This window comes from Cavia porcellus, unplaced genomic scaffold, assembly GCF_034190915.1.
Source record: "Cavia porcellus strain 051 isolate PalLab524CR breed Dunkin Hartley unplaced genomic scaffold, mCavPor4.1 scaffold_21, whole genome shotgun sequence".
Classification (NCBI taxonomy): Eukaryota; Metazoa; Chordata; class Mammalia; order Rodentia; family Caviidae; genus Cavia; species Cavia porcellus.
This window is the reverse complement of record NW_026947504.1, coordinates 42,035,671-42,050,125: the sequence shown is the minus strand read 5'-3', so window position 1 is coordinate 42,050,125 and position 14,455 is coordinate 42,035,671. Positions and strand designations below refer to the sequence as shown.

The 14,455-nt window shown below is 37.1% G+C and overlaps 1 protein-coding gene across 10 annotated transcripts in view; it reads right to left on the bottom strand.

The window, feature by feature from the left end:
* Positions 1–14,455, bottom strand: part of Nbea (neurobeachin) — a 673,150-nt gene that overhangs the window by 198,942 nt on the left and 459,753 nt on the right. For all 10 annotated transcript variants that reach the window (XM_063232848.1, XM_063232849.1, XM_063232852.1 and 7 more), the window contains one exon: positions 598–734. In XM_063232848.1, the coding sequence (XP_063088918.1) occupies positions 598–734 (137 nt within the window). The remainder of the gene's footprint in view (positions 1–597; positions 735–14,455) is intronic.

Genomic DNA, 14,455 nt, shown 5'->3' with positions numbered 1-14,455 from the left:
CCAAATATGTATTTTTTGGCATGACAATCCACAGACAAAGTCAACCTTTAAACAACTGAGTGTTAGTATATGCTATGTATATACATTTAAAATCAAAGCTTTTAGAAAATCAGTTTCTTAGTTCAGGAAATGAAAAATGGATGTAATAATGGAGGTGAAACTGAACCTAAATACTCTCATCCCAGTTTCCTCATAGCAGTTCAGTAAATAATTCACATTGCAAACTGTACTTTTGAAAATTCAAAACAATCTTAATAAAAAATATCGTAAGACCATTTTTATTCTTCCCAGAGAGACTGAGATGCTGCACCACAGCGACTTAGGACAATTGGCTCAACTACCAAATCTGACCAAATGCACACAAAGGCACTCAAATTGAGAAAGGAATTAAAGTGTGAATGCTCAGGCAACGCAGGATTTAAAATCATTCATATATTCAGTTCCATAAAAAAGAGCACATATTATTTTATTCATTTTATTTTCTATGAGAAAAAAATTACTCCCCTCCCCCACTGTCATTTAGAACGAAGCAAATTGAAAATCACTTCCTGTCACAAAGCTACCAATACTGTACACCAAGGAACCACTTTAACTCACTTTTGTGTCGATCTTCTTGAAGGCAGGATCATCCTCATCTACCTCAAAGTAGATTTCTGTCGTGGTGATGGAGAGAGTCCCCTTGGCCACTACCACAGGAGCAATGAGTTGGGCTGGGGTACTGAGTACCACTGGGCCTGCAAGCCAAAGGCACAGAGTCAGGCTGACCATCTTTTTCCCTCTCCCTCTCACAAGGTACCACCTTGTGAGAATTTATTTTTAAGGATATGCTAGAAAAAAAAGGTGCCTATGTTATCTGGCAAGGTGTTTCATTTAGTTAAGGGCTGCCTAGTTCTTATCTAGTACTTCAGAACGAGATGAGAGATATACAATTCTATACAACACTATGGGATCAGGGTATGGAACTTGTGAGTTTTCTATCTCTGCCTAGAAATTTTACCATGGTTGGAGAACTGCTTCAATTATCAACTTAAAAGTACAGAACGGATTCTGTAAGGTCGGATCACCCTTGAGCATCACTGGCTTTCCAAGAGACCCAAGGCAGTCGGTACAGTCTCCAAAGACCGACCATCTAGTAAAGCCACTGCACCTACAGAGGCGCTCCGCAAGGAAATGAGAGAAGAGGTGACTGGTACTGTCCTGAGAATATACATCCCAGGCTTCTAGAGGGTTAGCAACTTGCCGGAAGATTATTTTAATATCAACGTTCTCAGGCGTGTATGCGTATTTGCGTAGACACGGACACTGAAGTTCTTCTGTAGAAATGAACGAAAATCTTAGCAGTCACTTACTAACAGAATCGTCAAAAGCGATGTAAATGTGAGACACAAACAAAATGGTCTCAGGAAAAGGTCCCCAAATGTTGTTTCCCAACTTGAAACTAAAGGAAACTAAGCTTCAGGAATGGGGTTTAGATAGTTTGCCTGCTAGGGCACTTCCTTCAAATTCCCTCAATTTGAATTTCACATTTTAGAACGTTGGTTCAAAGGGCCACTACTTAAATACTCTCCTCAAAACCCCCGCCCCACAAAGGGGAGTCAACCTTGGTGATCGTGGTTTTAACACACCACACGAAATCAAAAATAACGCATTTTTTTTTTTTTGTCCGAGGGCGTATCAGAATTCCTGCCATTGCTCTCCTCAAATGCATATGGTCAAAGAGTCACAATAACAGTAAGATGAAGGCAACACGAAGCCAGACCCCCCACGGCCACGCAGGCCCTGGCTCAGCGGGCCGGGAGACGCAGGCCGTGGCGAGGCTCGCGCTCTCTGGGGGCCGCACACAGCCACGCCGTGACCGTGCTGCACAAAGCCTGGCCCTTCTGCGGCTGGTCTTAGGGCGGCCTCGGCCGGCTTCTCTCCGGCGTAAAGGGCGGGCGGCTAGGAAACTGTGTCAGTGTCAGTGGACAGCCCTCGGTCCTGCGTGCCTGAGCGGACTACCGGAAGACCCTCTCCTTCATTTCACTCCTTTCCTTCCCGCTGCGCCCCAGAGACCCCGGTCTCGGTCGCGGCGGGCGGTTTCCACCGCGCAGCCCAGCGGAGCCGGGGTCCACTTCGGATCTCCAAGGTTTTTCTTTCCGAAGGGCGAGGCGGTCGATCTGAAGCGCCACTTTAAAGGCTCATCAATCTTAATCTAGGTTGCTCAAGTAATTATGCCCGAATCTCTTGTACGATTACAAGTGGATTTGGGTTTCTATTCCCCAGGCCCTTCTTTGTGTTTATTGGAGTTTCAGTGCGCGCCCTCCGCGGAATCCCCCTGCGCTCGCTCGGCGCGGCGAACCGCTGCCTTAACCCCTGCGTGACCGCGGCGCTCCTGTAGGCGCCACTACCCTGATCCTACTTCCTCTTAGCAGAAACCCAGGCAGTTTTCTTCTTGACTGGGACAAGGTGAGAAAGGAGGTGATGCAATTTACATCAGAAACAAAAGTATCATCTTATACATTCTTGGGCCTTGCTGAAACTTCATAAAACTCTTCATACTAAATTCAGAAACTAGTGATTTATTTCAGCAGAGCTTTCTAGCATTTGGAGCTAAAAAATGGCCAAAAGCATTAAACTGGCAATCCACTTTTTTCCTTTTAAAAGTAACTGAACATACCCAAACAATTGAACTGGGAATTTTTTTTTTAAATAATGAAATGAATTATCGAAACCATACTCATTGGCTTATTGAAATATATTGAGAATTACAAATACACTGTCCATGAACTTTTAACAGGGAACACATTTTCTCTACTTATTTCTCGTCTGGGAAAGAGGAGTGCATTTCCTTTTCATTCAACTCCAATTTATTGTACCGATTGAGATTTTCTGGGAGTGCATAAAAGGACTTCAAAATAGTCTTTAAGAAAGACACATCATGAAATATTCAGTCTTAATAGTGTGTCATTTTCCCTCCGTTCTTTGGAAATGTCCAATTACAATTCCCCATTCCAGAGCATGTTTAAGGAACACTAAAATCTTTTTGTTGTAGCCTTCAGGGAGCAAACCAGCCAGAGAGAGAATATGGAGTTAATCCACTACTGCAACAGAGAAAGGGGATTATGCTCTAATCCCCTTTGGGGGAGCCTCTGGATTTTAGGGATCCAATATTAAAATGTTTACATAAGGCACAATCACAAACCAGATCTTCCATATGGTACCTTTTTATTTGAAAACCTCAAACCTCTTTTCAAATATAGTTTTAAAAGAGTAGCATCTCTGAATGTCATTGAGATGGTGATCTAGCAGGTTCTGTTCTACAGGATAATTTAAGTGAGTACAAATTTAACCTCCTAAACTGTGCTTGGTATAGTGAGCCAGGAATTGACTGTAAATATATTGAGTCCAGTCACGACTTCAATAAAAGAACACCTAATGTCTTAGGCATAAATAAAAATAATGATATTAAATGACTGTTAAATGGGTGGGAAAAACATTTTCTGTGATAGTAATGCATATAATAATTTAAGCCATTTAAAGTGATTAAAATATTATTTACTTTTTACAATTGGCAGTATAATATTTAAAAATATCCATCTGTTATTATGTTTAAAAGGTTAGGCTACTACTTGTCATATGTTAACTTAAAACAGTGCAAACATTACTCAAGTACAGTGAAAAGAATCTTGAAAAGAACTAACTTGTCTTTAGGGCCATGAAATCTGTAATCAGTTGAGATGGCAAATCTCATCGTACAATCACAGTAGAAAGCACACATTTCAGATTTGAAAAGGGAACTACTCAATACTAATATTTTAAAAGTACAATGTTAAATACTTGTGGGATTCAATATACTGCTAAAAATCAAAATTCTAAGCCTAGAAATCTCAATACATTGCCATTTTAATAAATTTTACAGTTTAAAAAATATTTTTATGTTTTTATTTTATAAAAATGTCGACCTTTCAAAAATGCTGGGCTCTATTTTGCAAAGACCACCAGGAACACAGCTGGGTTTAGGCTTATTACTCTTGCAATTAGGGAGACACCCACCCCTGGGAACAATAGTGTTAAAGGACTCCTTGTACTGATAGCATCTGGATTTTGGTTAAGTGATTGGGAAGGCTTCAAAGAGGCAGAGCTTTGCTTTCCAATGGGCCTGCAGGAATAATTCTGTGACTAGGTATCTTAAAATACCTTACTCTAGAGAGGAAGGGAAGTAGGCTAAAATTGTCATTGGAAAGTAGCAGTTACTCATATTAACCAGGAGAGGGAGATGTTTGGTATTTTTGTGGTATGTACAGTGACCCAGCCTTTGTCTGCGCTTAGATAAAATTGAACTGTTTTTTGTTTCATATCATTGTGTGAAGTTGGTGTTGTGTGGAGCTGTTTATATTTCACAGAGAACACCATGGCTAAGCTGTGAGCTTGGGGCTAGCTTCCCACACCAAGGCCTACATATAGATCAGGTCCTTTCCCAAAGGTGAGAGGTGCTTTTCTTTTTCTCCGATGTAAAACTTAATAATTTTCAAAGGCAGGTCAATAGCATTCTAGCTTTTAAAAGGTAATTATGGCAATTAAATTTTCAAATAGTGATAAGCTTACACATTGAAGCACAGCAAAGAATAAATATGGAGAAAAGAGTTGAAGTTTAGATTAGTACTCTTAAGGTTATCTGATAATATTCGTAAAAATACTACATTTAGCTTACATGAAATTACAAAACATTTAGCTAGAATCATTTGAACAATGATTCTATACTGTAAAATGGCATTATTCTGGGATAATAAACATTGACTAATCTTGGTAAAATTATTAACTTAAAACTGACATTATTTAGAAGAATTAAAGCTAATATGAAAAGTCTTTTATGTTCAACAACGAGGATGTTATCTCCCAAATTTCTTATAACACACATATAACCAGGGAGTAGATTGTTACTGTTATTTCTATGATGTGATAATATTTGTAGGGAAATAAGATCACAGCAGGAGTGACTATACATAACTAGTATAGTATATGTATCACCAATTTGGAATCATATATTTAAGTATGACACTATCAATTTAAAGAAAATGCTTTTCTCACAGAATTAAAAGAATAAAAATTTACAATCTAAAAACAACTTAGAATACATTACTGATGGGTATAAGGATATTGGAATTTTGTTTTGTAATACTAGGAAAGATGTAGGGATTATGTAGAAAGAATAGGTGTTTGCACGTCCTTGAGAGAGAGGGAAGATATTAGCCAAATAATGCAAAGAATCTTAGATTTCTATTATCCAGGAAAGTTCCTTGGTTTCAGGCATTTTAAATGCCTCAAAGGGGAAAATAAGACTAATAAAATCCCTATAATGTGACTTTTTATGTATAGAAATATCGATAGTTATCCAAATAAATTACAAGCTAAGAATTCACTGAAATTTAAGAATTTTTTTCTTGCATGGAAAGTTATAAAACATTTTTGCTCAAATTAGAAAAAGATAACTTGAACAATTCTTAGAATACAAACCTTAAGGGCTATGAATTCAAATTTCAACACTGTTCCCTTTTCAACAGTCACACACTGAATGGCTCCTAAACATCCATTACAAACACACTCTAAGTTCAAATTTCATATAAAAGCTCATCAGTTTTGATGCCTTCTGGCAACTTCTTAAGGACAATATATCCTTAAGATTGAGATGAACAATACCCAGTAATCCTCGTACTTAGCTAGCTTCTTGAAATTATTATTGTATGAAATGAGAGGGGTGCTACCTAAGACCATATAGTAATCCTTTAAGATCTGAGTGAACCTATTTCTGGAAAAACTCACCTGATGATGGCCTGAAACAGATGTGGGAAGGATGGAGACCTTTTACAGGAACAACTGAGTACTGTGTAATTTAGCATGATGTTTGTTCATTACAGCGGAACTTCTATTTTTACATTAACATAAAACCCCATCTTATTTAATGTGTTCATAATAAATAATTTTAAATGACTAAAGATAATCTGATAATCTTCAACCTAACATTAATGTTTCCAATTTATCTGTATAATAGGTAGTTCTTTATGTTTAAAGAAACTAATACAAACTGGTACATTTTCTGCAAAGCAATGAGTGATTTTATGGACAAAATGTACAGTTTAAGTAAAACAGCATCAAGTTATTTCCTATCCTAAAAATACTAAAAAAAACAGTAATAGCTTTAATGTTCAGTTGGATAATTTGCTTTTCCTTTTGATTTAATAGGTGAGCTAGCTGAGATTTGTGTTTCTAGTTATGTTATATTTAGTTCAACATATGGAATACATTTTTCACCTCCTGGAAGGGTATGACTCGTTTATGGCACAAGGATATCATTTAATGATCATGAAGAGTAAATACCTACTAGACTAGATGACTGAATAAACCAGAGGATATGTTTAAATCTAGAGGACTGGTAAAATTAAATCTTTGCACACTCAGTAGGACTAAGTGCTTGCATTTTTATTCCCATAGTTTCTTGGGCATATCTTTATTGCAGCACTTATGTTGAATATAAGTGTTTAGAAGTCTATTTTTCCCATTTTGCAAAGCTATTTGAAGAAAGGGGCATTATCTTCCCCACCTAACAGTATTCATCATAGAGCAGTCTGTGTTTATGCATTTATGTCACAGTAAAAACCACTTAAAATAACATATTTTAAAAATTTTTAAAGAAACCAGTCCATTTTAAATTGTCCTTTAAAAATATGAAACACACTGAATTTTAGAGAAAAGATGAGTTAAAAAATTTCTACAATCAACAAGGGTTACAATGTAACTGATCATTCTGGCTAAATCAAATGTATACTATTTTTTTTTTTTCAAATAGCATAACTCTATAGCTGCTGTATTTTTTCCCCAGTGTATAAACTGCTCCTTCTTTGCAAATTAGGTGCCATATTCATTCATTCATTCATTCATTCATTCATTCATTCATTCATGTCCTCAAAATTATGGAATGTATGGCATGCTGTGAGCTTTAGAAAGGAATAAAGTGAAGTGGAAGGCATGAATTTTAGTGGGGTATGGTAGGGCATGTCTCTAAATTCTGGTTACTAGAAAGGATGAATCAGGAGGACCACAGCTTGAGGCCAGCATGGACAACTTAGTATCACCCTGTTTTAAAATAAAAATAAAAGAAAAATGGCTGGAGACATAGCTCAGTGAGGTCCTGCATTCAATTCTTAGTACTGCAAATAAATAAATAACATGGATTTCACACACAAAGACCTTACAGTATAAGGCAAAAATAGAAAATATACGAGAATAATTAGGATAGGGAGAAAGGGCTTAAACATTGTGTAAAAGACTTTATGCATAAAGGACTTTATGTGAATTAATTTCATTTCTGTTAAACATGCTATGGTTATTATCCCCACTTTACAGATTAGAAAATGAGACTGAGCTAACTTAGGGAAGGTCATACAACTAGTAAATAGTAGAGATAAATCCAAATCTGATTCCGAAGTCAAATTCCAAAGTATTTGACCCTTAGGGATACTGTCATCCTCCAATAAAGGCGTAAAAAAAAAAAATCTGTAGTCAACCATGGAGTAGTTCCTGTCTTTTTTGGAGAGGGGGATCTAGAGGAAGTCAGGGTGGAATGCTGAGAGTGGCAGCTGAAGTGGGCTGTGATGGGCAGGTGAGACAGGACAGGTAGGTGTCGCAGAGAGCAGTGTAAAGTAAAGAGGGAAAAGGTCTGAACAGACACATAGTTGCAGCCATGACACAAATGAGCAGCAAAGTTTGCCTAGAACTCAGGACACTCAGTAGGACTGAGTGTGCAGTGTCAAGGGGAGGAGTGTGAGATGAAACCAAATTTTGTAGCTTTGAGTATTGAAATGTTTTAGGTTATGAAATCAAAGTTTAGAGCTCAGAAAGTACAGTGTGGGGCAGGTGTTTGTCATTTTGGAGGTCTTATATGCCTGTCAGAAGATGGGTCTTTCTTAGAAAAATTCATCTTTGTACATTTTCCCATCCTAGGGGTGTAATAAGTGAAATACAGTGGTACTTAAATTCACAAACTTATTTTGTCCCACAGTTCTAGGGGAGATGGCCAAGGTTGCATTAGCCACCTGATATGTAGTTTGCAAATGGGGGCAAAATTTTGCCTACCACTTTTGTATGAGATCTGAATTGTTCTGAAACAGAAACGTTCATGCACTGAGGCATTACATATATTGAAAAAAATCAAATTTTATCATTCTTCCTGATGTCTTCCTCTATGTAAAGATATTTCAGCATCTGCATTATCCATATCTCTTTTCCATTACTTTCATTTACTGACATCTTTCTCTGTTCCTGCCTTTCCTTTGTCCTCTGGGTCCTCTGCTCCCCTGCTCCCCCTTTCTCTTATCTGTGTCCTTCTCCTTTCCTTCTTTGCTAAGCATCTGGGCATCAATTTCTGTCTTTTAGTTCTCATACGTATTTGCTTTTTGGCTTCACTCTCCTCCTCTTCTGAGATAATAGTTTTTAGAAAATATACATTGATTAATAAGCTAAAGTCCTTAAATTAAAAAAAGTAAAAAGCAAACCTTGTGTAACATTTAACTTAGAGTCCATACTTTTTGTTTGTTGTTTTTTATTTTGAGAGAAGGTCTCATTATGCAGTTCAGGCTGGCCTTGAACCCAGGATGGAGCTCAGGGTGGCCTCAAACTCACAAACTCAGGGTGATCTTCCTGCCTCAATCTCCCAAGGGCTGGGATTATAGGCATGTGCCACATACCTAACTGTTTTTGTTTTTGAGATGGGGTCTTGCTATGTAATCCAGGCTGGTTTTAAACTCACAGGGATCCTCCTGCCTCAGCCTTCTGAGTGCTGGGATTACAGGCATGCTCTACCATGCCTTACTCAAATTCAGAATTATTATTACTATTATTATTATTATTGGTACCAGTAATCAAACTAAGGACCAGGCAGGCAGGTGCTGTGCCCCTGAGCTATGTTCTCAGCAAGTTCAGATCTTCTGAAACACATTTAATTGTAGAATTTTTTTCTCATTAGCACCTTTTAAAATACCTGTGCTACAAGGAGCATCAGCTTGAAAATGCTAAACCAGGGTTTTTGCCCTCTAGAGAACACAAGTCTCTTGTTTGCTTATTGCTTGATTTTTTCTTAGTAATCATGAGGAACTAACTCTCCTCACTGGTTGTGGCTTAAACTTTGCTGTTCTACAAGGAACCTTAAGTTGGCCTACTACTCTTTGCTTTGTATATTCATATTTTACTTGGGTGATGTCAGTGGTTTTAATTATGAACTTGAAATTCAACTTGGCTCTCAAAATTCAAACCATTATATGCTTTTGAAAGTTTGGATATCCAACAGACACAGCTGAACTGATCTTGAAAGGAAAACTTTGTCAAATGCGTCTTTTCACTTCAAGCACCCATTTAATGTCTTACATACAGTAGATGTTAAATATTTATATCTGTTTTGCTTGGATAACCATATCCAACTGGAGTGCATTTGGAGCCTGATGTTAGAGAACAGGGCCTAACACATCCTACCAGCTGTTGTCTTTACTATATATAAAATTTGATATTTTCTGTTCTAAAATATTCTTTTTTTTAATTTTGCTTACACATAATACTGGTATTAACCCATTTAACTGATTTGTTAGCCCACAAATGATTTGCAATTTATAACGAACACATACAAACTGATGTAGTACAATGAAAAGGGCTTTAGGAAACAAAATTAGCTTCAAAATTGGCTCATCTCTTCGTATGCTATGCATTCACAAATAGATGTCCTTCTATTGAAACCTAACTGCCTGCCTGTTAACGTGAAGTATTATACCTAAGTCATAGAGATGTATAGTTATTAGCCTGTAGTGTTACTTTCACTTTTTTTCTTTTTCTTTTCTTTTTTGGTCTTTTTAAGACAGGGTCTTGCTATGCAGTTCAGGATGGCCTTGAGTTCACTTTGTAGCCGAGGTTGATCTTGAATTTGAGATGATCCTCCTGCCTCAGCCTCCTGAGTGCTGGGAGTACAGGCGTGAGCCACCATGCCCAGCTTGTTATTTTCCCTTAACAGACATGAATGACATCTCTGGACTCTGCTCTTTTATTATTTATCTAGCTCCATCTTGCCCACTCAGCACCTACCTACTTCAAAACTTTGGTTGATAACAGTAAATATTCTCACATTCCAGTCTTAGATGTAAGATGTATTTACTTTTAAGTAATTTTTGATACTTGGCTTTTAGTATTTTTATTTCATACTGAAAGTTAGTGGTCAAAAATTAGTGACTGAAAATGAAAGAAAAAGTAACAGAATTTTGAGTAAAAATGAACATAAAACACTGCAATCAGTAATTTTTTGATTAGTAAGACTGCATAATATTTTTTGTGGAAAACAGACACAATATTTATTTAAAGTATTCATTAACAATAATTCAACCTAACCATCTTCTCTTTTGCTAATAAAAAGGTCTAGACTTGTGTTTATTACAGCACTGATGATTTGAACTGATATTGGAGTAAGACTATAATTTGATTGCCCTGTAAACTCATGCCCATAGGGCTGTTTATGTACTGTAGGCTGCTATTCTGCTCTGCAGCACTGAGCCCAGAAAATAAAATATATAAAATCTATTTTTAGTCCAGAAAGACTTACTGGACCTTTTGTACAGCACTGCTCTAAATATAGTGGTAAAAACAGTTTTTCACCTTATCTTTGTATCAGTGCCCAGTCTTTCAGAGAGAGTAAAAGCTCTTTCGGGTGTGTCAGTTTGATAAGATCTCTTCCTCCTCTCCAAGTTGCTTATATCTACAACTTGTTAGTAGGAAAGTTGTGCTGTTATTTCACATTTGTTCTCCAGTGTAATAAATAAGATGACCCATATTATTTTTAGTAAAGAATGACTAATGTGCTCATTTATCTACTTTCTAAAAAGACAAATGAAGGCCAAGTCCCCTGCAAATAGAAAGATATACTGTATTGACAGGATAGCTATTTATTTTTCCTACTAGGATTGGCACCATGACTATAAACTCATAAGGAATTACCTCTTACAGATATTCTTACACAGAGAAAAGAATAAAAAACATAAAATGTGTTCCAATTAGAACGCTGTATTAGAAAGGCCTCCTCATTGTGATTTATAAAACATTCACCCACAACAAAAATGGACAAATTCCCTATGACAAATGTGATCATTATTATATCTAAGGTGCATCAATAACTTAATTAAAAAATATGAAACAAAACAACGATAACAAAAAAGAAAAACAAAAGGCAGTTTATTCTTAAAAAAGATGAAGAATGGTATATATGATTTGAATCATGGCTGATGTCTAATAAACACACTTGGATTATGTTCTTTTATTCTATCTTCAATTTATACAGTGTAGTTAGCAGGAATGTTGGTAATGAGAGTACCTTAAGAGTGTGTAATATACTATAAAATACATGGTCGAAAGGGACATACATATTTGGAAACAAAGAAATATGGCTACAGTGAAATAGCTGCAGGTCTAAAACAGCCTTGCAAACATTGCTAAAAATAGTAAATAAAAAAAAGGCAAAGGAGGCTAAATATTTAAGGTGAAGCTTTTAATTTTTAAACAACTCTTTAACTAGTTTAAATAACTGAGTTAGAAATTTAAGTATTCTAGCTTTTTAAAGGAATGGGCATGTATTAATGTAGTCTCTACGAGCTTTGTGAATTCTGTGTTTGAAGCTGAACATGAACCCTTTGGGTATACTATTTATGACTGGCAAAGCAACTTCCTAATTCAAAGAGAGAGAAAAAAGACTTATAAAGACTCATAAGGCTTTTTAAACATCAAATAGCTTTTACTAAACAACATTTTGATGAGTTAAGTGTGAGTGAGTCAGGGACATATGGATTAGATTTCCCTTGAAATACACATGGGTTTAAAAATGAAGGGGAAAATCCTGACCAAAATGCATTTTAGGGAATCCAGAATGTTGAAAAAATATTTTTTCCCTAAATACAAATACCAGGTTGAATTAATTCTTGGTAGAGTCTGTGACTACAGTCACATAAAAATAAATACGCAAGTATCTTTAAACAATAGAGTACTAGTTTTACTAGTGAATGATACATTTACCATATTGGACTAAGCAGACTAATCCGAGCCAGTTTAGCTGGGTCCATGTAGGTAACAATGAACGTGTTGTCTTCTATGCTATTTATCCTTATTCCAGTAAATAATTAAAACAAAACTTTCCATGCTTTTGGCATTTTCTTTTTAAACAAAAGTATTTCCCTGAAAAACTTTTAGCTTTCACAATTGTTATTTCCTCACTTTGACTATATTTTTCCAGAATTTTGAGTTCTTTTTCTATGTGTATCATATGCCTATATGCCATTCAGTCTATATAAAAATCAATTTGCCCCAGTGTTTGGACATTCTAGTCAAAATACTGAAGGTCTAGCCAGGTATGGTGGTATACACCAGCAATCCCAGCTCTCAGAAGACTGAGGCAGGAGGATCACTGTGAGTTGGAGGCCAGTCGGGGCTACAAGAGTCCAGGTTTTGTCTCAAAAAGAAAACCAAAACAAAACAAACAAAAATTTTGTTTTAGACCTGAGGTCTAAATTATCTAGTTGATCATTTCCACTATCTACTTTCATTCATTAGGAAAGACATGTATCATAACTTGCTGATTATTTGAGTTACTAAGAGGTAGTAGTGTTAGTTAGATATATTATAGGCAGTCTGACAGGGCTGAGTCCTCCAAGGAACCAGTGCAGAAAAACAGGTATCTTGTAACCTTGGATGAGACAGACACCTCCTGCTGTGGGCCACACCTCAATACAAAAATTCAACAAATGCAACCACACCCTAATTGTAAACATTAGGGATTGATACTCTATAAATAGGTACCAATCACCTTGAAGAAGCCAGGAGTCACCATCCCAACCCCCTACAGCCAAAAGCTCTGTTCTGTATTTATGCCAGCTTGCTACATGCTTCCCCATTTGATCCCAATTTAATCAATTTGATTTGAGTAACTACTCTGGTTGACCATAGTTTTGTCCCACCTCATGCCCACTTGCTTGGCATTCCCATTTTTCCCCACTTTAGACACTCGCCTTACCTCTTGTTGTTGCTCTATAAAAATTCCTAGAAAAGGCAGGGTCCTTGTCAACCCACTTGGGAGCCCTTCTGTCTCTCTGTGAGACAAAAGCTTTCTTTCTGTTACAGGTACCTGAGCTAGTTAGAATATTATAGTATAGGCAGCTAAGCCCTCCAAGAAGCAGGCACAGAGGACCAAATGTCTTGTGACTTTGGAGGAGATGCACACCTCTTGATGTGGGCCAGATCTCAAAACAGAAAGCAAAACCCACATCCTTAGACATAAGTTTTAGGGATTAGGTATGGATCACCTTGAGAAGCCATGAGTCACCATTCCAACCCCCAATGGAAAGAGTCTCTGATCCATAAGAATGCTCCCTGGCTACCTGACTCATTTCCCCATTTGTCCTTGATCTGGTCAGTTCTACCTGAACAATTAAACTCAGTGATTGACCACAGCTCTGTCCCACCAATGCCCCTCTGCCTTTCATGTTCCCAGTTTTCCCTAATGTTAGACTCACTCACCTCATGGTTTTACTCTATAAAAATCCCTAGAAACTACAGAATCTTTGGCAATTCACTTGGGACCCCTTCTGTTTCTCAGACAGAAGCTTTCTTTCTCTCAATAAATAGTTCTCTTAATCTCCACTGTTCCTAAAATTCTTCAATTTTAGAGAACACAAACTCCTACAGACACATACCCAGGTTGGGAGTTTCTTTCCCCTGTGTCAGTAGTGGTAACTGACATATTTCTTCAGAGAAATTTTCTCCCATCACAGAGTACCAGTAGTCTATATTTCACTAGATACTCCTGAGAAGTCAGTGAGAAAGTAAATAAGCAGATGAATGCAGTATAAGAGAGATTCACACATCAGAAATAATTAAATTTAAGAAAAATTCTAAGTAATAGCTTCCCTTTCCTCTTTTTTTTCATCATTGGACACCTGATTTCACTTTGAATTAATGGTATATTTTAGGGTTTATATCTAGATATTGCACAGAACTGTGGAAGGTGATTGTATCATGGGGGAAGGTGATTGTATTAAGTTGACTTGCCTCTAGGAGGTGAGGTCTTTTTGGAAGGGAGGCTGTCAACAGTGAATAGCCCAGCAGGGTTTCTCTCTGGGCTTTCTCTGCTTCCTCTCTGCCTTGCCCCTGTGCTATGTAGTTTTTAGTCCTGGAGCTAGCTATGGATTGAAATGTGAGCCAAAATAAGCCTCTCCGTCCCTTAAATCCTGGGTGTTGAGTATTTTGTCTCAGCAACAAAGGAAGTAACTAAGAGTGATGTCAACCAAGAAATACAAACAATTTGATCAGTTATGATAAAAAAGGCTTGAAAACATATTGCCCCTAAAAATCAAGGAGGACTACCTGTCACAGGCAACGCAGGAAGTCACGGGGCAGGTGCTAG